Source organism: Paracoccidioides lutzii (genome assembly GCF_000150705.2).
Source record: "Paracoccidioides lutzii Pb01 unplaced genomic scaffold supercont2.59, whole genome shotgun sequence".
NCBI classification, from domain to species: Eukaryota; Fungi; Ascomycota; class Eurotiomycetes; order Onygenales; family Ajellomycetaceae; genus Paracoccidioides; species Paracoccidioides lutzii.
The window spans coordinates 1280-24132 of NW_015441005.1; the positions used below are offsets into that span (position 1 = coordinate 1280).

At 42.0% G+C, this 22853-nt stretch overlaps 10 protein-coding genes across 10 annotated transcripts; 5 read left to right on the forward strand and 5 right to left on the reverse strand.

The window, feature by feature from the left end:
• Positions 1 to 2789: 2789 nt before the first annotated feature.
• On the reverse strand, positions 2790 to 3548 carry PAAG_08983 (hypothetical protein; the record flags this gene model as incomplete). The annotated part of the gene is made up of 1 exon (XM_002789049.1): positions 2790 to 3548. The coding sequence occupies one exon, from the start codon at positions 3546 to 3548 to the stop codon at positions 2790 to 2792; it is 759 nt and encodes a 252-aa protein (XP_002789095.1).
• A 1020-nt stretch (positions 3549 to 4568) lies between these two features.
• On the reverse strand, positions 4569 to 6395 carry PAAG_08984 (hypothetical protein; the record flags this gene model as incomplete). The annotated part of the gene is made up of 4 exons (XM_015846691.1): positions 4569 to 5207; positions 5293 to 5769; positions 5847 to 6126; positions 6223 to 6395. 4 exons carry the CDS (start codon positions 6393 to 6395, stop codon positions 4569 to 4571), a joined length of 1569 nt encoding a protein of 522 aa, XP_015701612.1.
• Positions 6396 to 6639: 244 nt separating this feature from the next.
• Positions 6640 to 7720, forward strand: PAAG_12670 (hypothetical protein; the record flags this gene model as incomplete). The annotated part of the gene is made up of 2 exons (XM_015848132.1): positions 6640 to 6725; positions 7342 to 7720. 2 exons carry the CDS (start codon positions 6640 to 6642, stop codon positions 7718 to 7720), a joined length of 465 nt encoding a protein of 154 aa, XP_015702254.1.
• A 1509-nt stretch (positions 7721 to 9229) lies between these two features.
• PAAG_08985 (hypothetical protein) lies at positions 9230 to 10330 on the forward strand (the record flags this gene model as incomplete). Its single annotated transcript, XM_015846692.1, has 3 exons — positions 9230 to 9649; positions 9738 to 10167; positions 10248 to 10330. 3 exons carry the CDS (start codon positions 9230 to 9232, stop codon positions 10328 to 10330), a joined length of 933 nt encoding a protein of 310 aa, XP_015701613.1.
• Positions 10331 to 10910: 580 nt separating this feature from the next.
• PAAG_08986 (cystathionine beta-synthase) lies at positions 10911 to 12738 on the forward strand (the record flags this gene model as incomplete). The annotated part of the gene is made up of 4 exons (XM_015846693.1): positions 10911 to 11170; positions 11259 to 11293; positions 11373 to 12049; positions 12112 to 12738. The coding sequence occupies 4 exons, from the start codon at positions 10911 to 10913 to the stop codon at positions 12736 to 12738; spliced, it is 1599 nt and encodes a 532-aa protein (XP_015701614.1).
• A 456-nt stretch (positions 12739 to 13194) lies between these two features.
• On the reverse strand, positions 13195 to 14216 carry PAAG_08987 (hypothetical protein; the record flags this gene model as incomplete). Its single annotated transcript, XM_002789053.2, has 2 exons — positions 13195 to 13947; positions 14019 to 14216. 2 exons carry the CDS (start codon positions 14214 to 14216, stop codon positions 13195 to 13197), a joined length of 951 nt encoding a protein of 316 aa, XP_002789099.1.
• Positions 14217 to 14961: 745 nt separating this feature from the next.
• Positions 14962 to 16008, forward strand: PAAG_08988 (hypothetical protein; the record flags this gene model as incomplete). The annotated part of the gene is made up of 4 exons (XM_015846694.1): positions 14962 to 15171; positions 15266 to 15366; positions 15462 to 15840; positions 15949 to 16008. The coding sequence occupies 4 exons, from the start codon at positions 14962 to 14964 to the stop codon at positions 16006 to 16008; spliced, it is 750 nt and encodes a 249-aa protein (XP_015701615.1).
• Positions 16009 to 16751: 743 nt separating this feature from the next.
• On the reverse strand, positions 16752 to 18409 carry PAAG_08989 (glutamate 5-kinase; the record flags this gene model as incomplete). Its single annotated transcript, XM_015846695.1, has 5 exons — positions 16752 to 17654; positions 17729 to 17824; positions 17883 to 17993; positions 18051 to 18238; positions 18370 to 18409. 5 exons carry the CDS (start codon positions 18407 to 18409, stop codon positions 16752 to 16754), a joined length of 1338 nt encoding a protein of 445 aa, XP_015701616.1.
• A 374-nt stretch (positions 18410 to 18783) lies between these two features.
• On the forward strand, positions 18784 to 19651 carry PAAG_08990 (metalloprotease ATP23; the record flags this gene model as incomplete). Its single annotated transcript, XM_002789056.2, has 3 exons — positions 18784 to 19015; positions 19082 to 19341; positions 19424 to 19651. The coding sequence occupies 3 exons, from the start codon at positions 18784 to 18786 to the stop codon at positions 19649 to 19651; spliced, it is 720 nt and encodes a 239-aa protein (XP_002789102.1).
• A 373-nt stretch (positions 19652 to 20024) lies between these two features.
• On the reverse strand, positions 20025 to 21312 carry PAAG_08991 (serine/threonine-protein kinase; the record flags this gene model as incomplete). Its single annotated transcript, XM_002789057.1, has 3 exons — positions 20025 to 20153; positions 20211 to 21158; positions 21220 to 21312. 3 exons carry the CDS (start codon positions 21310 to 21312, stop codon positions 20025 to 20027), a joined length of 1170 nt encoding a protein of 389 aa, XP_002789103.1.
• Between the last annotated feature and the right edge of the window lie 1541 nt (positions 21313 to 22853).

Sequence of the window (22853 nt, forward strand, 5' to 3'; positions counted from 1 at the left end):
TGCTTTCTCTATTTATCTTATTTTATTTGAATTTAATATAAAGTTCCTTTTATTTTATTTATAAAATCAGTAATTTTTTAATATATTCACTTTAGATTCTCTTCAATTACTTTTAAAAATATTTTTTTTGATAAAAACTTTTTTGATTTCATATTTTTTTCTGTCAGAGTTATCATATCTCAGTTCAATTTTCACAGACTATCAGATTTTCTAACTGCTGCTGATATTTTAACAATATTCTCAGAGATTCAAAATAAAAGTAAACAAAAATTCTCAGATATTTTTTATTTAAAAATCTATTTTAAAAATAATAAAAAAGTTATAAATTTTAATATTATATTAAAATATCAATCTAGATACAGATGAAATAGTTATTCAATTGTCAATTAGATAAGTTATCTAAATAAACTATTAAGATAATTTCTAAAAGATGAGTTTGAAAAAGACTTTATTTATATAATTCTTTTCTTAATACAGTTACTTTTTTTTTTAGTATTATTACTAGATAGTTCTCTTATTTTTTATATTATTAATATATGAGATAATTATAAGATTAATTGCTATATATTATGTAGATATTTATAATTTATTAATTATTTCAAGCAGTAATTTTATTACTATTAAACAAGACTGAACAGAGCTAATTTTATATTATGATAAATTTAAGTAAATTCTAACTATTATCTTTAGTATATTTTATATTTTTGAATACCTTATAGTATAGTATTTGATTATTTAGATTTATATATAGCTATAATTATTTATATATAATACTTATAAAATAAAACTATTTTGAAAAAAAATAAAAAAAATATATCTATTAAAAATAGTTGAATAAAATATTTGATAATTTATAAAAATAATTAATTACTCAAAAGTATTTACTACTTAGTGATAAAGTATGATATCAATTTATGTATATAATAAACTTCAATATTTATATACTAGTTGAAATTATTAACTTTTACAAGTATAGAAAATAATAATAATAATAATAATAATTAAGATATTTAAGATTAATAATAATTTTTAAATATATATAGTATCATTAAATATATAATTAATTTATTAAAGTTAAAAATATCTTAAATTTTAATTTATATATAATTATTATATTTTTTATAAAATTTTAAATAATTTTTAAGTAATTATTTTTATTTTTATATTTATTTAATATAATTTATAATATTAAAATTAATTAATTTAATACTTTAAATAAAATTTAATTAATTTTAAATTATATTTTTATTATTATAAAAAAGAACTTATAGAGTGTTTTTATAAAAGAAGATGATTAATTATATTTCTTTTAAAATATCAGTTATGAAGTAGTTTTTATTTTATTTAATTTAAAATTTATTTAACAAGCTTATTTTTCAAATAGCAATTTTTATAATTCTAACTAACTAGTTAGTTAACTAGTTAACTAATTATATTATATAAATTAATCATGAAATTTATATGTAGCTTCATAAGTTAAGTTTTATATTATCATTTAAACAACAATTCTTGTGAGTTCAAGTCTTTCCTCTAATTCAAAAATTTTTTTTACATTTTTATTGAGAATTGATAGCATCATTATGCATTGAGGTGTTTAGATTAGGAACATGAAGATATGTTGAATTTTAAGTCTAGTTCAATAGGGTCTAAAAATTATTACGTTAATTAGCCCCTTTACTTACAAAACTGTGTGCAACTGTTTTAACTGCCCACCTCGTGGTTTTAAAAAAGTTGATCATGGTTTAAAAGTTGGGCCTACTTTTTAGTTAACTCTGATCACACCGTCTACTTCTGTAACGGGCCAGTTGCTGAGAACAGCTTATAACTAACGCGTATGAAAACAGAAAGGAATTGTTAAAGAAGGAAAAAAGAAACACAGATTATGTAGGGATTAGGCTTCCTTTATAAAGAGCAGAATTTCAGTAGTAAGGGGCTTTATACGAGGATGATTGAGGCGCCGCCTCGGTAGTCTACGAATAAGGTGGAGGCGCTGCCTTGATAGCGCCGCTCTTATAGCGCTGCTCTGATAGAACTGCTTCGATCGTACGAAGGCAGAGCCTGAGTATCATGAGGGTTAGGGCATAACTAGCCCTTAATAACTTCTGCACATTCGCTACACTGTATTCCTATTACATATCTTTATTCAACCTCACCACCAAACCAGTGGTAGGAGTAGATTAGGGGGTAGGATTGGGATTAGGGTTAGGGTTAGTTATAGGTAAAGGTCTCAAAATATAATAAAATCATTATCATCAAGAGCGTATAGAGATAAGCAAGTGTGAGAATGACTAGTGTATGTAGTTTTAATGTTAGGGTGTCATGGTTTACATCTTAAATTCACACGGGATCACATTTAACATTTTTAAAACCAATGTTCAACTCAACGCCCTACCTCGAACGGTCTACGAGAAGAGGCTGAAATCTAATCTTTTGTATGATTGGAGAAGCCCTGGGGTTATGTAGTTACAGCGCAGTACATACATGATAGAGGAAGTCTACCAAAAAATGTTCAAAAGAAAACAGAAGCTGTGGCTCACGAATGTAAAAAGGAGGTGCCATACTGTAAAATCCATGGAAGAGAGCAATTTAAAAAAAAAAAAAGAAAGAAAGAAAGAAAGAAAAGAAAAGAAAAGAGAAGAAAAAAACTTAAATATCCGACACAACTCAGTATATCTGCCATCCAAGATCTATAATTTAGAGCAAATCCGTTCAAGAAATCAAGAACCAAAAATTCTCCCGATAACATCCACCTCCACAGGTGTTGCCCGAAAACGGTAGAAATAAAAGCCCTATCTGGCCCCCTCCCGATATGCCTCGATTTCACGAAACATCATCTCAACGTCAACTTTCAAGTCATAATCCATCAAGAAGCAAAAGTTAATCTCAAGCCTAGCCAGCTCACGTTCCGTCACTCCCCCAACCTTAGCAAACCTCCTGTGTCGATAACAAAGATCCTCCATCATTTTTGATGCCACCCGAAGCCCCCCTAAAATGAGACGATGCATGTTACGCGGCGTCACGTAGATGATTTTCTCCACTGTTGCCATATATATAATGTAATGGCTCGTCGCCAAATATACTGCTGTTGACATCGGGCAGTAACGGTGAAGTCGGAGAAGATACTCTTCCAGGGTTAGTGAGGAAATCTGCTTGCTGTAAAAGCTCTTTATCAATATCCTTGGTGAATCGATTTCACGCTGTTCTCTGCCGGTCTCCGCGTTGGCATCTGTCTGGAGGTTGTTGTTGTTGTTGCTGTTTTTCCCTGTAGGAGAGTTGGTACAGGTTTCGTCCTGGGGAATGAATTCACCAACGGGTGTCGATGAGGGGATATCACCGGTAGATTTGGCAAGTTTGTCCACGCGTGCGCACAGTATCTTCAAGGCTGATTCAGCGGAAAGGTTGAATACTTCCGCATCACGAGATAATTTAACATCATCCACAGAAGTACATTGCTGAGGAAGCTGGCTTGGAGCAATCGAGAGCTGGCGCAAAGGTGTTGACAAACTGCCTGTCATGTCCCCTTTTTGTTCCTGGTTTCGTCTGCTCATTCTGAGGTTGCTTTCCATCCATTTGAGGCTTTAGCATGGGAAGTGTGTGGGTTGTTGCATTTATTCCCTTGCCAGGAAAGGTTTTCACAAATTAACAGTGACAGGTATTTGAATTCAGCTGTTAGTTGAAGGTGCTCTCTGTGTACTAGAGCTTGCATTGTACGTGGCAAGGTATCGTTAAAATATTGTGACAGACACGTCGTCCGATGGCAATAAATGAGGACTCAAATGTCGAATTGGTGATCAGATTGATCCAACAGTCTTATATATCTAATCCGAGATACTTTATTCACCAATGAACAATTTTGGCAAATTGCGTTAAATCAAAGGCGGCGAGAAAGTATTAATTCTTTCCAAGTTTCCCACGAACAAAAGTTGGGATTGTGTCCATAACAAAGCGAGAAAGGGACAACTGAACACCGAGATGGGCAGCTCAAATCCTGGAGATAGTAAGTATTCAAACAAAAAAGAAAAACAGAGAGTAAGGGATGTTTAGCAGTGATGAAAACAGCAGTTTCACTGCATTTTAAGACAGAACTGTGAGCAGCTGTCAGCAAAACTAAAAATCAGGAAGCTAGGAGAGATAAGATTCCAAAAGATAGAAACGATGAGGAACTACATACTAGGCATTCTCCTATTCTTTTTCTTTTGAAAGTCCCCCCCCATTGACGGCTGTTCTACTTAGGACTCGATTTTCGATATCAATTTCTTCTCGTTTAAAATCCCCAAGGCGACTTTTGGGGAATAACCAAGGTCACATGATTTCCTAACCAGGGTCTGGTAGCCTCAACATCATGGATACACCTAAAAGAAAAATTTTGTGCCATTGTAATACTTTAGATATTATTGGACTGGCATTTAACACCAATTCATCTGAGAGGAGTTATGGGCTCCTCACACTTCCGTAAGTAACTGGTTTGGAACAGCTCTATTAGCGGGAAGACCAAAACGACCCAATCAAAAAGTGAAAGGCACAAATGAGAAACAAATTCCATCAATGGCTTTGAACAATAACATAGCTCATCCCCACCTCTCCATAAACTTCTTCTGCGCCTTGTCTTCTCCATGCAAGATATCAACATTAAGACCATCAATTCCCTTGCGGAGGGCTTCAATCTGGCATTCCAAAGAACTGAGTCTCTGCTCCGGCGCACCATCAGCCATAGAAACCTCGAAATTTGAATCCGCATAGAGAGCTGAATGCAGTAGCTGTGCGGTTTGGTCAGCTGGCCCCAAATGTACAGAGAGCGGCGACTCCGCGGTAGATTGTAAATTCTGAAGCATCTCCAGCATGTGCTGCTTTTTTCCATCAAGTGATGCTGATGTGTTTTCAGCTAATCCACTTTCCACAAGATCAACAATGGAAACTCCGAGTCGACGTAGAAGCTGTTCTAGGGCTTTCGAGCCATGGTCAAGAGGGAGGGGGATGGAGCTCTTTCGCTCCGTATTTCCGGGTGTCGAAGGTGCATATGATAGTCGGGATATTTGTTTTTGTGCTGTGGTGCTTATATTTGTCTGCTGCTCCGATTGTTTTTTATCTTGTTCGGATTTGTATTTGGTAGACAGATAATTTATAGCTATCCGATGGGATTGTCGGTTAATCAGTCTTTCAGTTATTCTTTCCGCAGATTGGGTTAATTGAATTATTGTATCCAAAATCTGTTATGAGATTCGCTTTTAACATTAACTTCGCTGGGCCGGGAGGGGACGTTAAAAGAGGGAGATGATGCACGAGTGTACGAACCTGTTCCAATTGCTGTTGAGAGGTCGACCGAGTTTCCGTGCCGCGGCTCTGAAGAGCCCGAAGTATCGGAACCTTGAATTGTTGCTGAGTGGTCATCTCTGAGAGAATCTCAATCTCAGAGTATAACGAATTGATCTCTTCTTGAAAAGTTGCCAACTGGGTGTTCTTGTCTTCACCCTGATCCGCCCCGGAAGCGCCGTTATGGATAGCTTCAAGGTAGAGTCGATCCAACCGGGAGTGAATTTCCTCTGCAAGATACCCAGCAAGTTTTGCAGTGAGTTGGGTAGCTCGCCTACTAAGTTCCTTGTCATCTCCATCTATTTGAACGGTGGATGCAATCTTTTCCAACCCTAGCATGGATCGGTCGTCATCCTTCAGTTTGCCTGCTAACATGGGGAGTAAGGTGCTGGACTCAGTGGACAACAAAGATTGCACAGCGCCGAGAGACGTCTCAAATTCGTGGGTGAGATCTTCAACCTACGAAAATATCAACCATTGCACACATAAACTTCGATAGGAAAGCATGCAAAAGAGAGCGGAGCTGGGTGTAATACTGTAACATCGGTTTGCTGCTTCTCCAGCGCATGTTTCTTATTCAATTGTCCCCATGCTCTTGATTCTCGTTGGCGTGACTGATTTGGACTTCGAATCTGGGACTTAAGTTCCTTGCACTGTAGTTTCAATGTCTCTGTTTGGTTCTCAATGGCTGCTGTGGACGCCCTGAGAGATCCAATCGCGTCACGAATTTCATCGTCGAGGAACGGTCTTGTCGAGGATATTTCTTGCCCTTGTAGGATACTCTTGAGGGACCCAGTCGCTTCTAATTTCGCATACCTAACCAACAACGAAGAAATTAATTAATACGGTTTAGTTAAGGAATCCAGTTGTTTGCTGGGGAAAACCACCGCGGACAGATGTCGATTCCCTTACAAGGCAGATTCCTCCTTCGACAACAGGTTATCTGGGCCAAGATGACTTTTTATCCATTTGCAAGACTCGGCATCTGTTAGAGCCGCAGCAATCTCATCACGTTTAACAGGAATATTTCGTTCCCTGAATGCATTTGTAACCTTCTCCCGCAGTGATGTTTGGTTGATTTCCATGGTTGTTGTTCCACTGCACTGATGTGAAGTTCATTAATTAATGCATTGGAAATAAAGGTTGGCGTATTATTGATTAACTAAGTAGACGAGATGGATGAAGCTAATGGACACAGTTCGTTCAACCCCTGGAACCTTGTTGTGATCGTCCCGGGAACTTTAACTTCAATTGAATGAAATTTCAATATAACAATAACAAAATACCCAGGCAACCCTTATTTACGTTTTATGCTTCCAGAATAGGGCCATGGCTATTCTGTATTTGGTACGAGGAACACACACTCAGAATGTGCCTACAATTAATTGGGTTGCCTTTAATCAAGACAAGACGCTGTCAACCCCCATAGCTTCTCTCTTCCGCCATTTACAATATAACTAATTTAGTTAACATTAACTAGTTAACTAAGTAGCTACCTAGTCAAAGTGTTGATGATGTCATCGGGAATTTCGTTGGTGTATTTGGGCTAATTATGATGAAAAGAAAAATCAAAATTTCCCTGTAATATGCTATGCAGCTAAAGACGCTCAAAATGTTTTCAGAGTCAAGGGATAGTGAACCAAGTCACAGTTTCTTGACTAGGGTTATTGGTACACACCAGCAACGTTTTCCCAAGCTGTTAGAAAGCAAAAAAAATAATAATGATAATAAATAAATAAATAAAATAAAATAAAATAAAATAAAATAAAAAATCAAAAATGTCAAACGGCGCCAAATGCGAGATGGAATGCGACTTTCAAAACAGAGGAAAATAGTCAATATGGGCGGGTCGGTACATTCCCGGCTGTCGTCCCGTCGTGAGGATTCGGATATGACCAAGATGTCACTGCGATGATGACGTAAACCAGTTCAAGCAGCGCTCTTCCAGGTAATTCGATTTGCCGTCCCCGAAGAAAGTTGCCAACAACAAGAATGGAGAGTATGAGCAAGACAACCATGAACATTTCGAAGTTCAAGAATCGAAGGCACAGCTTCTCTGGACTTCGCTATCCGAATAGGGCGTCAACCTGGAAGATTCTCGGGGCCCTCGAAAGAGTGCAAAGAAGAGGGAGATTGGAGTTTCATTCTGGGACGGAATCCTTATTCCTCTCTGTTCGAAATGAGAGACGTGCGAACTTATTTATCTCCGTTCAAAAGACAACATACCGTTAACCCAGCACTTCTTCTGGCAAGGAATATTGGTGCCTGCAGTCAAGGACTTGCCATAAAGCAAACCTGCAATCGAGAGACCTTTGCATGTAAGAAATTGCCACGTTCTACCTTCAATTCCAGGATTGGCGAGGCTGGTCAGGAAATGTATAAGAAGCGCAAACTCGAGATAAGAAATTGAAGGGATAGTCAAATTACTCAACCACGCAAGTAAAAGAGTATAAAAAGCGAAGAGAAAAATCGCAAAACGAAAGAGAGTGAGATATATATAGGAAAAACCACAAAAGAGAAAGCTTCCGTCAGTTCTCCATGACATCCATGGGTTGACCGAGGAAATAATCAATTGCGCTGAAGCCTGTAGCAACGTAGTTAGTTACAGGAGTCACAGCTCGGACAGTATTTGCTCCAATAGTAAGCAGTCGCCCTCACATCCACCACACAGCTGGACTTCGAAACACAATTATTTCTCAGTCCCATCACATCACAACCTCACAAGTGAACTGCCATTGGACCTTTAACTTATTTTAACTTATTTATCTTATTTTATTATTTATTTACTTATTTATTTTTACCAACTTCCAGCCCCTTTAGCGGCGTAGTTTGTGTCAGGAAAATGCAATGTTCATTGATCATCCATTAAGTTGAATTGAACCCAGCACACTTGACCTTTTCAGTTTTTATTCGAAGCTTATCGGTTTTGAAATTTACTTTCTCCCTTTATTCCGACATCTCGAGGAAGAGATATCAATTCTATTAATAATTCATAGTGAAAGGGCCTCGGAACGTATTCAAGAACGACGAAATAATTGCTCCACATTCTTTTGTTTCATAATGGGCAAACGCATCAGCTTGACGTATTTATCTAGGTAAGAATTGGCTAACTAAGCGCTTTGTGGACCTCAAAGTTTCACATTACAAACTCCACTAGAAGCCCCTTAAGTGTGGTGGATAGGTGGGTGGGTGGGAAATAACTAGGAGAAAAAGGAAGAACAAATCTAACGTTGATGTGATAACTATATGAAAGGGAATTTATGTAATGGACAAAGAAAAGGCAGTGTCTGTGTAAGACTGTGATAGCCCGACTGGATACTAATACTCTAGATGCATGTATAAAGGAGCCCTTCAACAACAATCACAGATAATTTGACGGCAAATCGATATCCCCGCATATTTAATTCTCAATTGCCAAGTTCAAGTCCATACGAAGGTCATCAGTAAACTATTTAACTAGTCAACTACGGCATCTGAGAACACATTGTCCTTTATTGACCGTCATCATACCTTGGTATCATAATGTTATGCCCAGGCTTTTAGAAAGTCGGAGGAACAGCCGTGTCCTGGCAGACCTGGTCACCTTAACGATATGGTGCATCGTATTCTCGACATCATCTGCCCCACACTCTTACAGATTCAAGGCTTTCAATAAGGTCTCATTTAGACCTCTTAAACCTTCCAGATCGTTCTCTTTGATCTGAACAGAATACGACATGGGTACCTCTTCCTGTCAGGGCTTCTGTCATATTTGGCGAGTCAACGGGGGCATTAACCCATCGTTATTGCGGAATGGTTATAAAAGCTGGCCTTATACCAGGTTTTTATATCATCTCTTCCCATCCCGAGCCGAACGATTTACCATCCAACACCAAATTCAGAGCTATAGAACCTCTCCTTCATTTATTTCCACCATAACATGCCTCGCTTCACGAGTCCATTCGATGGAGCCCAGCTCTTCTATAGAGATTATCAGCCTACAAGCAAACTCCAACCTTATCAACCGAACAAAACAGAAGCAGAAAAACAAAAGCCAGCGTTGGTATTCATCCACGGCTGGCCAATGTCTTCGCTGATGTTCGAGCACCTAATCCTACCCCTCTGCGAAAGTCAACAGTATAGATGCATTGCCCCTGACCGACGTGGTTTCGGCAATAGTGACTGGAATGGTCCCGAACCGGGGATGGAACAGATAGACTATAACGTATTTGCACAAGACACGGCCCATCTGTTAGAGAAACTTGACATTAGACCGTTTGTCTTTGTTGCCGCAAGCATGGGACCAGGAGAAACACTCTTAGCTTACGAGCGCAGCGAATTCGTTCGAAGTAACTGCAAGGTAAAAAATCATATACCTGTTTATAACTGTAACAAATATAACATCAAACTGCCCTGGGACTTGTTGACACCGGACTGGCCAATTGTAGGGATTCTTTTGGGTAGGCCCTGCGCTTCCATTTCCTCTGGCTACTCCAGAAAATCCCAATGCGCCACCGCGCGAATTGTGGGACTCGATGCTCGAAGGATTCCGTAAATCACGAGCTGATTACACCCATGAAGCTCTTCCGCCTTCGCTATTCGTCCTATCATCCAAGCGGACGATATCAGAGTTCACACTCCGCCGACTCGAAAACATTGTCGCAATGGTTGATGCCATTGCTATTGAGCGATGCGTTCAGATTATTACAAGCTTAGACTTCACAGACCGCTTGCAGAAGCTTGGTGCAAATACTGATGTACCTATCATGTGCGTTCATGGGGATCAGGACTTGGGCTGTCCCTACGAGGCAAGTTCCAAAGTCATCAAGGAAATTATTCCCAGGACGAATGTTAAAATGTACGAGTCAGGCGCTCACGGTGAGTAAATCATTCCGCCCTCGTCTTTCTACATAAAACCATTGACTCACTTGTTTGCTGATCTATCCTACTTGTAACAGGTCTGTATCTGACACACAGTAATGAATTTCTTGGGGATTTATTGGGCTTCGTTGACGGATTGCACTGGCCAACATCTTACTAAGGTCCAGATGGGACTCTGGGTCCGTTTGAAAAGATATATAGTTAGTCTGTCAATTAACTTACTTTAACCCCGCATGTTGACATTTAGCATATTGTTATTCCACGTGATGATGGAAGTTGTTGAAACCCACATGTTTTCATAATTAGAAAGTTGTCCCTTCCAATCAGCAACGTTCGCAAAAAAGCCCATCTGTTCTTTTTTTCGCACCCGTGAACCATTATTGAATTGAACAGCAAATCCAAATACCTCTGCTGCTCGATCACATGACGGCGTGTTATCCAGATTCCTCATAGGTCCTCGAGAGATCCACTATTAGTTAGTTTGTGACTAGGTTAGAAGATCTCCGCAGGGCGGGTTGCGTCGGCGCCTCATGGGCTAGACCTGCTCCACCCAGGAGGCAAAAAAGAGACAGGGCAAGGCAAGGTCCGTGGGACAAAACCCAGCCGAACCTTGGAAGAAACAAATATAAAAACGTACAACCTGTATCTTCTTCCAGTTGTATTTGTCTTTAAAAGCACCTTTTTTTTACTTTTCCTTTCGTTAACTACATTCTCCTCTTTATCACCCCACCCCTGCTGCAATGTCTACCAAAACGAGCCCCGCTGCACCCCCAGTGGTGATGGAATCGATCACCCAGAAAATCGGCAATACGCCTCTAGTTCGCCTCAATAAAGTGCCTCAAAGCCTGGGCATCAAGGCTACCGTCTATGCGAAGTTGGAGTATTTCAATGCCGGGGGCAGTGTGAAGGACCGAATTGCACTGCGCATGATCGAGGAGGCAGAACGCAAGGGTAGGATAAAGCCAGGAGATACCCTAATTGAGCCAACAAGCGGAAACACGTAGGTCATAGATATATGCACCTCTTTTTGTATTAGCTATTGAAGTGGAGTGGGTTTTTACTGACCCGGGCGCAATTGGCGTATTCAGAGGTATCGGGCTTGCTCTTGTTGCAGCAGTAAAAGGTGACAGAGCCCCTAATTTCTCGTCGACATAGCTGCTGATGGGACTGTAATTTTTAACTACGCACATCTTAACGTGCAGGCTATAAAACGATAATCACGCTCCCAGAAAAGATGTCCGCCGAGAAAGTTTCCGTCCTGCGTGCTTTGAATGCCACCATCATCAGAACGCCCACAGAGGCTAGCTCCGATTCCCCAGAATCACATATCGGTGTCGCAAAGAGATTAGAAAAGGAACTACTAAATGCTTATATCTTGAACCAGTATGGAAATGAAGATAACCCTCTCGCGCATGAGTTCGGCACAGCAGAAGAGATATGGGAGCAAACTGCAGGCAATATAAAAGCTGTGGTTGCTGGGGCGGGGACAGGTGGCACAATCACTGGGGTTGCCCGTGGCCTTAGAAAGCATAATCCCAACGTCATTGTCATTGCGGTAGATCCTTATGGGTCAACACTCGCCTTGCCGGAATCATTAAATCAGGAGCACATGAACGAGCCGTACAAGGTTGAAGGTATCGGCTATGACTTCATCCCTGATGTGCTGGATCATGGAGTTATTGACAAGTGGTATAAGACGGGTGACAGAGAATCGTTTCAGTATGCTCGACAGCTGATAGCTGAAGAGGGCCTTCTTGTTGGCGGCAGCAGTGGAAGTGCGATTGCTGGTCTTGCCAAGGCAGCCAAGGACTACAATTTTACGGAAGATGATGTTATTGTTGTTATTTTCCCGGATAGTATTCGAAGCTATCTAAGCAAGGTTTTTTATTCCTGTTCATTCGAACGTTTATGCAAAAGTAACCTTCCTAATGTGTTTGGTAGTTTGCGGATGACGACTGGCTTGCCGCGAATGATTTACTCCCCACAACTTGCCAAGAGACAGAATCTGGGTCACCAGATATACAAGCGCGGGCGCCAAAGGATCCATTCTCGGGAGCAAAGGCCAAAGACCTAAGATTGAAGCCAGTGACTACTGTCCTATCAAATTCCTCATGCGAGGCAGCCATCGAAATCATGAGAGATAAAGGCTTCGATCAATTACCCGTACTAGCCCCTACCGGAAGGCGTTTGGTAGGTCTAGTCACTCTCGGAAATCTCCTCAGTTGCCTGTCTCGTGGCAGGGCCACGGGCAGTAGCCCCGTCTCCGATGTGATGTTCAACTTCTCGAAATTGTCAGAGGTAGTCACGGATCCCAGAGACATCATGCGGGTTGCTCCAAAGCTTGTCCCGGACTCTGTGGATGGATCAGGATGGGACGCGGGAAAGAGGCGTAAATATGTCGAAATCACGCTAGATACACCTCTCAGCGAACTGAATCGGTTTTTCAAATGGAATAGCGCTGCGGTGGTTACGGAGAAGGGAGAAAATGGACAAATGAAGCCGGTGGCTGTGGCTACCAAGGTGGATTTGTTGACTTGGTTGCTACACCGGAAAAACACGCATCCATGATTGTTCAGAGGGTTTATATATATATATATATATATATATTGTTGTTTATTAAATGTTTCGGTGTTTTCCTTTGCTCCCTGCATATCTCTCTTTTTTATATTTTTTATTTCCCACCCTCCCTTCTCCCTTTGGTCTCTCCAGCTTACTGCTGGTTGATGGGTAGATTTTCCAGTTTGGTTGAATTCAGCGGTCTCCCTTTTTCTTTTCAACATTATGTTTATACCTTCCCCACTACCCTTGGGGATACGATGTTATAATGTATAAATACACACAGCATGGGTGATAGATTAGAGTTCTATTTAATTCAGCATCGAATACTCCACATCTAAGGGGGCTATTATTTGGAATGACCAAGCCTCAAGGGACGCACTGCAAACCGTATATTCGTAAATAAGACACCTCATATTCGATTGTCGGTGTATATTAAAATATACCGGCACACACCATGCATACAGATCATAAGCACATCCCAACCCACTCCTCCCAGCGCCGTATCCCACTCCCACAGTTGCCGGCATCATCACTCAACACCTCGCCCCCCATCACATCAACTTGAATCCCCATCTGCTCCTCTAGCATCTGGAAGCTAAACGGCACCCCCTCCTCATCACCACCCAGCATGTCCTGTTCCTCTTCGGCCAACACATCCACACTAGCATCCAACAATCCTTTTTTTCTCGACCAACGAATCTTCTCAATCTCAGATTCCAGCTTCGCTTTAACCGAACCTGGTGGCAGGGCCGCGAATATATCTTGTTTATTAGCAGCGACCAGGACAGGAATTCGGGGAACCTTCTTGGACGATAGTGGTGATTTTCTGTACACGCGGTTTTGCAACGTCATGAGCACGTCGTGTAGGTATGTAGCTGCGTCCCGTAGAAACTCATCACTTTGGGACAAGGTTGCGGAATCGAGCATGAAAATTACACCGCAGAGCCCATCTGGACCCTTTCTTTTGGGATTTGATAGGGATGCCAACAATGCGATCCCCTGGGATCCGCGAAGTTTGCCATGGCCCGGGGTATCTCGAAGGCGGTAGGTAATTGGGTTTCTGGCTGTTTCTTTGAATGATGGGTCGTTGACTGAGCGGTATTTGTTGGAGCCAATATGCACGGTTGGGGGGAGAGTTACGTGGATAAACGAGGAGATTTGGGAAGTGTGTGTGTCTCTTGGGGGCTTTTGAGACTGAGACGTTGACCGTTGTTCCAGCTAAATTTATGTTGTTAATTCATGCCAGCACAGCATAGCAGAATTGTTTCAAACGTGGGAGTTGGACTTACAAGTGAACACAATGCTGTTTTCCCAGATCCACTAGGCCCAAGGAGTAGAAAATCTCTTGAGGCACTTTTAGGGGAGGATCTGTAGAGGAGGAAGTGTAGGAAGAACGGGAGGGAGAAAGCAATGATGCCAGTGAGAAGGATTACGACGGGATTCCCAGAGAGCAGTGTGGTGGCTATTCCACTGGGGGACCAATCCATAGTATGATTGCATCTACCCCGGAATTAATCTAAAAAACGATATATCTATATCTAAATATACTTGCATATATCTCGAGAGAGAGTACGTTGAACAGTTGGTTGGCTCGAAGTACCTGAAGGTTGAAATTACAGATCTCGTGATCCGGATATTGCCTAGCGCCGGTAATTCTGTCACCTCAATACGTTACTTACCCAATCGTCGAAGGTGAATTTTCGGTATCTTTTGTATTGGGCAGTTATTAGTGGGCTCTGTTTTAACTAATTAAGGTATGGATTTATTTAGTGGGACAAATGATATTATTTTAACCCGCAACTAGGGAACTAGTCAGATATCAGATATTTACTTTACTACGAAAATAAAAAGTGATACTCCTTTTTGAAATTGCTGACCTTTGTCCCATCAAAGTATAGAGATGTACCTCGAGATATTTCCGTAAAACTAACTCTAGTTTATCATGCAGGGATGAAGTGATGAGTGATGAGTGGTTGTTGGACCCAAACCCAAGACACGGTAGAGTCGACCCTGTTTCTATCCGCGACTCAACTTCCCCACCTAGCAGAACAGGGTTGACTCACGGATTGATCTCACTCAGCCTTGACGGGCAGTATCCATTCATATTCGCTATCTCAGACTTTAGAATCTCTACATTAGTTACTCCAAAGTACTCGGAACTGCTTTCTCTTTTCTCTTTTTTTCCCCCCTTTTTTCGATTCTGTCTCTTTCGTACACCTACAACCAGTCGCAATGAAACCGCAGCAGCTTCTACTACTTACGCAGTTTGTGCTCGCCGCCTCCGCCACAATTGAGTTTACAGCGCCTCCAGCTGGATCTGTCTTGAAAGGCGGAAGTGTCCTGAATGTTGAATGGCGACATTTGGGAAATGATACAGAGTCATTGGCCTCTACTCTGTTTGATCTTAAACTCTGCGCCGGGGGTAACAGTGAAGATTCCTATGTATGCATTCTGTTTCTCACCGCGTCAACTCAATGCTATCTTTTCTCATTCTTAAAACTACCATATTGACTTTGGCATGCCTCTTATACCACAGGATTGCTTCATGTTCATAGCCAGAGGCAGATCTTTTGGCCAGGGAAACTCCGTCTCTGTTCCAATCCCCGCCAACATTGGTGGAAACGAGCCCAACGCATAGTAAACATAACCCTCCCAAGATGTATCTCTCAAGGAAGAAAAAAAACAAACTGAAATAGAACGGATACACTGACCCATCGTCAAAAATAACCCAGCTTCCTCCAAATGATAATACACATACCTCAAGACCCCCAACCCGTCAACTCCCCGCGCTTCACACTCACCGACATGACCGGCTCTTTCGCCCAAAAACTCTTAGGCGGCATAAAAGATATATCCGCCGCCACATACGGGCCTCCAACCTTTAACGAACTGCGCAAAAGACAAGCAAATTTACCCTACGAGGAACAACGGGGTACCATCCTCTATGCGCCCCCGCCCATGCAGCCACCGACGAAAATCTCCCTCAAAGCCGCTGGACCCTTGCACCCCACGAGTTCCTTTAATATTGCAACTACTTATCTACCCCCAGCGACTGTCATGACGACCGTAACTGCTCTGCCTACGTTTAAGGTGATGAGTATTGAGAATACGGTGGGTTGACTGTTCCTTTTATAAGCTTGTGGTTTATCATTTCATGTATTCGTTTTGACTGTTTGGCTGTTGCTGACTTGTTATCACGTTTCTGGATGGAATGTGCAGGCTGCTCCAGCGCCTGTTGATGAAGAGATGCAGAAGTTTTTGAACAGGTGGAAAGATTAACTTTGATAACTGCCTCTCCACTTTTTATCTCACCAGTTTTTGTGGCATGGATGGGTCTGTTATGGTTATGCGCTACGGTATTTAAAAACGGGCACGGAGTCCGGTTGATGGTTGCAATTGCACTGGCACTGCTTTGGAACATGCTGAAAGGGCGAGATATGGTGTGTTTTATGAATTTGTCCTCGATTTTTTCTTTCTTTTCGTATTGTTTAAAATGTTGATGAATCGTAACTCAGAGATATACAAGAATGGATGTACCTTACCTTACGGCATGTTAAAGAAGTGTTAATAGCAAGTTTCAGTGTGACTTGATTTATATACCAATAAAAGCTATTAAAAAAGAAAAGAAGAAAAAAAGAAAAAGAAAAAGAAAAAGCAAAGCAAGATCAGCTCCAATATGCATGGATATGACGGTTGGTCTGATCGGGAGATTGATAGGACGTATGTACTGAACCCAAAAAGAATGCCGATCGCTGTCCGTGTTCTATTTCAAGAACTTTTAGCATTCCCTCAAAAACCCCTCTGATAACAAAGAGATGGGAAATCTAGTAGGTCTGAGGAGAAGAGAACTAAGGCATGGACACATTGGCATCATGGTGTCCCATAAAACTCAAAAATCTTCACTCCCACCTCCTGGAATCATGGGTTCAGCTTTACGAGAACTTCCCAATCATTCCAGCATGTTGAAAAGGATAGAAAAGAATCAGCAAAATAGGCAAACTTAGCTCAGGTCAAAGCCATAATCAAACTGCCCGCGACTGGGGTCGACTTAGAAGCCTAAACCGTTCATCCGTCCCAGGCGTACTGGGCCGACTCGACGCCTCTGATGTCTGAAAGAACGCAATATTCTCCCTCAACGCCACATACTCACTATCCGCATACCCCAGCACAGACTGAATTTGCGTGCTCCGTAGCCCCTTTATTCGCGCAATCTCATTGCTGCCATAGTTAACCAGTGCCCGTCCGACTTCCCGGGGCTCCTCGCCCTGATGCGGGAAGTCACCGTTCAAGGCAGAGGTGGAACGTCGCTCAACCACGACCAGCCGTACGGATTCTTGTTGGCCGAAGTGACCTTCGACACCTACTACGCCGGCGGGGAGTAAGCTGGCTTTGTTCAGTGTGGCATTGTAGGCGCCAGAGTCTATGTATATTGTGCCATGAGGAGCGAGGCCGTGTAGTAGCCAGAAGGAGCGCGAGTGGATGGGGGAGGTTGAGGGGAGGAAGCGGGTGTGTGCGGGTGGTGGTGACGACAGTGGAGAGATGGACTTTTCGTCTCTAGTTTTTATTGTAGGAGAGGGAGGGGTGGCGTTGTTGTGCGGATTTGATTGGAGGTAATTGATGATATCGCGGATATTTCCTGGCCGTGAGCTGCGAGTGATTATGGTCGTGACGCCCGCGCTCGTTGCTAGACGTGCCGCGACTATCTTCGTGCTCATCCCGCCAGTGCCCAGAGAGGATCCTGCGGAAGATACGTCGACTTCAAGGGTGGATATGTCGGATACTACCTCTATCACCTGTGCGTCAGGGTTGGTGCGGGGATTGGATGTGTACAAACCGTCAACGTCGGTCATCAGGAAGAGATAGTCCGCACTAACCATAGCAGCAGTGATGGCAGATAGGGTATCATTGTCTCCAAATTTGATTTCCTATAAATTTAGATTTGTTATCTGGGAGCGCTTGTATCTACAGTCAGTTCATCGCTCATCGTGTTATTACGTACCGAAACCGCCAGCGTATCATTTTCATTCACAATCGGAACCACTCCCATATTCAAAAGTTCCGTTAGGGTGTTTTGCGCATTGCGGTATTGGTTTGTCTGCACCGATTTCTTCATTAGCTTCCATTCAATGCATATAAATACCTAGCGCACTCACATCCGCAATGTCACTCCTCGTCAATAGGACCTGAGCAACTGGCTGCCGCAGATGCGCAAACAAGCTATCCCATAGACTCATTAGTCTGCACTGTCCAACTGCTGCTAAAGCCTAGAATTATGGTTAGCCACATATAAAATAGGAGAGATAGCAACATGAGATTCAAACCTGTATTCGAGGGAGATGAGCCGGTCTAGTGTCAACATCCATCCTCCGCAAGCCCACCCCGACAGCTCCCGATGAGACGAGGATAACTCGATGCCCATCCTTACGAAGCTTTGTAGCCGTCTCAACGATGAGGGTCAGATTGGACAAGATAGGTTCATGTGTAACTTCACAGACGATGGAGCTCGTCCCTTTATATTTTCGAATGGAAATACATTTAGCTTTTGGTAGATAAGGTAAATAATAATAATAAAATAAAAGAGAAAAACGAAATAATATGAAGAGGACGAAGATGAAAATATTAATTAAACTAATCGCTTACCCAGCTTAATAACGATAGTAAAAGTCCTTTGACCTCCCATGTTAATGTTGATATCGCCGTCTCCAATGCTTTCTCCTTGCCCGGAAGTCTGGCACTCACATTCGTGAGGCCTTCTTCCAGGAGAAGAGGAGGAACCCGAAAATGAATCCACGGTCCAGGACACATATAACACCCCCCTAAGTATTTACTGAGAAGTGTGGAGCTCCGTCATAGGGCGTGGGAATATCGAATCGCCTTCATGTCACTAATTGATATTCGTCCCGCCTCGAGTTTCATTTCCTTAAGAATGGATCTGCCGGCTGACACCGCTTTTTTCGAGTCCATCCTTCTATATAATCCCTTACTTGACGGATTGCATGAGATCAGAGGAGAGAGGGATAAGGAAAACTAGCAATAGGGAGATTTAATTGAACAATGGAGGAAACTAAACCATCAGCCGCCAATTCGGGCACAGCGCGGCCAGCCAAAGACACCGGCTTCACACCAGGCGACGACATATGGACGCAGATGAAGAACATGTTCTCGATCCTGACGGGAAAGATGACAGACGAAGGACGGGAACAGTTTCTACTCGCGAGAGACATTCGAAACGAGGAAATCGATTGTAAACGCTGTGAGGACCAGCGCGACTATCTTATAAAATACAGTGAGTTGTGTCTGCCGCTCAACTGTGTATTTGAGATATGAAGCTTACCTCATTTTCTAAATGTAGGCCCTATAATTCGCTTTCTGCAAGACAACATCAGGCAGCTAGGGGGGGATATATCTAGCCACAACATCCATTGCAGACGCTGCACACAGAGACAAGCCGGCGGTTTTGACCCAGAATACGGCATACGGATATGCGCCAACGCTATGAAGGACCAGGGTCACATAGAGGACACCATGGCGCATGAAATGATACATGCCTACGACCACTTGCGATTCAAGTTGGATTGGACAGATAATTTGAGACACGCGGCTTGTGCAGAGGTTTGTCGATTTCCTTTCCTCTCCCATATCGCGTTTGGATATACGTGTATTCAACAGGAGTCTAACCGTGTCCTACAATTAGATCCGAGCAAGTTCATTAAGCGGAGAGTGCAGATGGGCAAGAGAGTTCTTCCGACGCGGCCAGTGGAAGTTAACACAGCAGCATCAAGAGTGTGTGCGGCGTCGGGCGGCGCTATCAGTCATGGCCAGGCCGGCTTGTAAGGATGCGGAACAGGCGAGGCAGGTCGTCGATGAGGTTTGGGACAGCTGTTTCCGAGATACCCGTCCGTTTGATGAAATCTATAGATGAAGAGTATTTTCTTGCACATTATGGCTTTCAATTTATTTTAATTTTTTTTGTACTATATATGTTTGTACAAATTACTAGAAATAGCAGGCGTCGTTTATTTTTCGACTGATTGAGATTATTGATGGGAATGTATGGAGCATTAAAAACCACCCATACGACGTTTATGAGACTAAACAAACAGTGAAGTACATATACTATTGCTATGCAATCAACGTGCATTATTGATTCTGACACCGAACTCCAAAGCTTAAAAATCAACTTGACGCTCAATCGTACTCCGAACTTCCGTCAATATCATATCCATTGCAAAACTTCGTTTATAAACCCTAGAAGGATTTCAAGATAAGGATACTAGACACAAAGCAATTTACTTCTATTTGCTCTCTTTGTTTCCTGAGCTCCGCTTCGTTGCCCGCTCGCCTTTAAGGCAATGTTTGATGATCCATGGGTGTTGTTGCACATCTTCGAGAGGGATTCGCTTTTCCGGGTCGAGAACAAGCAACTATTCGCCAAGTTAGCGACAGCAGTTTACATTAATGTTGTGAGTTCTAAGTCTAACCTTCTTGATGAGATCCTTAGCTTCAGGGCTCACAAATGATGGTACCTTCATTTCACCCCTAGCGATCCTCCGCTGTGTCATAACCGGAGTGTCTTCGAACGGGGCCTCCCCGACGAGGAATTCATATGTAAGAACCCCCAAACTCCACAGATCAACCTTCTCGTTGTAGTAATTATCCTGCGATCCAGGTCGAAGCATTTCGGGGGGCAGGTAGTCCAGGGTGCCGCACATTGTATTCCTCCTGTTATTTGGAGCATGGACACTCCAGCCGAAGTCGCTGATCTTGATTTCACCGTGAATGCCAACAAGAATGTTCTCCGGCTTGATATCACGGTGCATGACGTGCTTCTTATGTAGGTATTTCAATGCAGCAGCCATCTGGGCGATGTATTGCGCAGCCTTCCATTCGGGGAAACGGTTTTCTTTTCGTAGATGCTTGTACAATTCTCCGTTGCCCGCAAACTCCAGAATTAGAAAAACCCGCTTGCTGTCGTGGAAATGGCCATATAAGCGCAAAATGTTTGGATGTCTCAAATTGCTTTGTATCTCGATTTCTCGACGCAGTTGCTTTTCGACTTTGCCCTGAACCAACTCGCTCTTGTGCAAGACCTTCAGGGCGCAGACAAAGCCAGTTGATCGTTCCCTAGCAAGATATACTCGTCCAAACTTTCCCTTTCCTAGAGGTTTTCCAATTTCAAACATCCCTAGGTGGAATTTCTTTGGGGCAGATGGTTGCTCGTATAAGGGATGGGAAGAGCGTTGGACAATAGAAGTTTCCTCGTTGGAAATTCGGGAAGAGGATATTAGACTGGTATTTCCCTGGGGTCTTCGGGGAGATGAGCCATTGGTGTTGTTCTGCAAGGCGTATTTAAGCAGGTTTGAGCGGTTTGCATTGCAGTTAAGTTGAGCTGTTGATGCTGAGGAGCTCAAGGTGGTCGTTACGCCGACCTGGTAACAAATTAGCCAAATCCCTAATAAAACATTAACTGATTTACAAAAAAAGCATTACCTTTGATTTCTGATAGTATGTGGAGTTGCTAGGAGGCTCATTCTCGTCATTGACAGAGAGATGCTCGAATCGAGCTTCGAGAGTCTTTGACATTGCAAGCCCCGAGACAAAGAAGAGATAAAAACGGTTGTGGTAAGTAAGTATTCAAGAGAGTTGGAATTTAAAAAGAAGAAAAAATAGAGAGCAAACCCTTATAATAAAGTACTTTGGAGTGCAGCTGACAAGAGCCAGATCCTTGCGGGTGGAGTGTGAGGGTGTTCTGTGTGTGTATAAAAAGATGATCCCAGGCTGAAGATGGTTTCGTTGTATTTACAACAATAGCAGCCGCCAACCCGTCACCCCAGCAACGTTCGGATCAACTGTTTTCCCGCAACCTGACTACAGGGCTTGCCGGAAGCACGTGATCTATATAGCGCGTATATAGCGTAGCTAGCCTCCCCTCCCTAATGAGGATCACCGAACGAAGATACGTATGTGATATTCGTCATCAAGTTATAGCCCGGCCAGCGAATTGGTTAAAAATTTTATGATTTGAAGATCCACTGAGCAAAAGCTTGCAATTTCATTTCAACTTAGATTGTAAAGAATAAGAAAGTTGTTTATTATTTCATGAATTCTGCATGCTACTTAGTAAAATATATGTTTTACTGAGATTGCAATATATTTATAGTGTGAGGACACTAAGGTGGATGAACTAAGTGTCAAAAGGAAGCGTGAGAAGCTCTATAACTAAGATCGTAGGAGGGTAGGTATATAGGCGCTGCGAGCGCTATGGAGGGAAGAGGATAGCAATGGATGAGATGTATGTGTAGGATTGAATAGTAGCTAACCACTGAATCTCTCAAAGGAACTTTGAGGATTCAGGGTGTTTATATACATGAATGAGTAGCAATAGGTTTTATTGTTGGAGGTTTCCCCGGCTACCTGAGGTCATGTGCACCTATGTATTTATTAGTAGCTAGCTAGCTTGCTTAGAGACACACAATGCAACAAGGTAGACAACAGTCCTCTAAGAGACTATGAGACCCTTGAATTAGAGGTCTTTCACTGTGAACAACATGAGGAGAAGTTGCAAACAAACAGCTATGAATGAACAGCTACAAATATTATGAGGAAAAATATGAACAACAATTGGATAATATTGATGATTAATCTATGTTCAGGTGGTACACCAGATTTGACAGAAGAATACATGTCAAAAAAGAGACAAAACTGAGAATCTGAGAGAATAAGATTCTGGAGAATAGAACTCCAGAGCTCACAGGTTCACTGCCTACATATATTACAGTTTGTAGAAGTGCTCCTGGAGCATTTGAAATAGACAAGATAATTCTGAAGGAATCAGATGAGTATAATAACATATATAAAGACCTGGTTGATGAAATGTCAAAAAATATGATTGACTTTAGTGACCAGGTGTCAGAAGTTAGTAAAGAAACTCTGATGAGATTAGAGATTGCAAAACTTCAGCAAGAAGTTGAAATGATGAGAGCTAGCAGAGAGACACTTATTATTAATGCTAGTGATAATGAAATGAGTGAAGATCTTGCAAACTATCTATAGAAAAAAGATAAAACTACTGTCATAATGAAGATATTGACTGAATTTAGAGATTAAGTGAAGCACATCAAGAA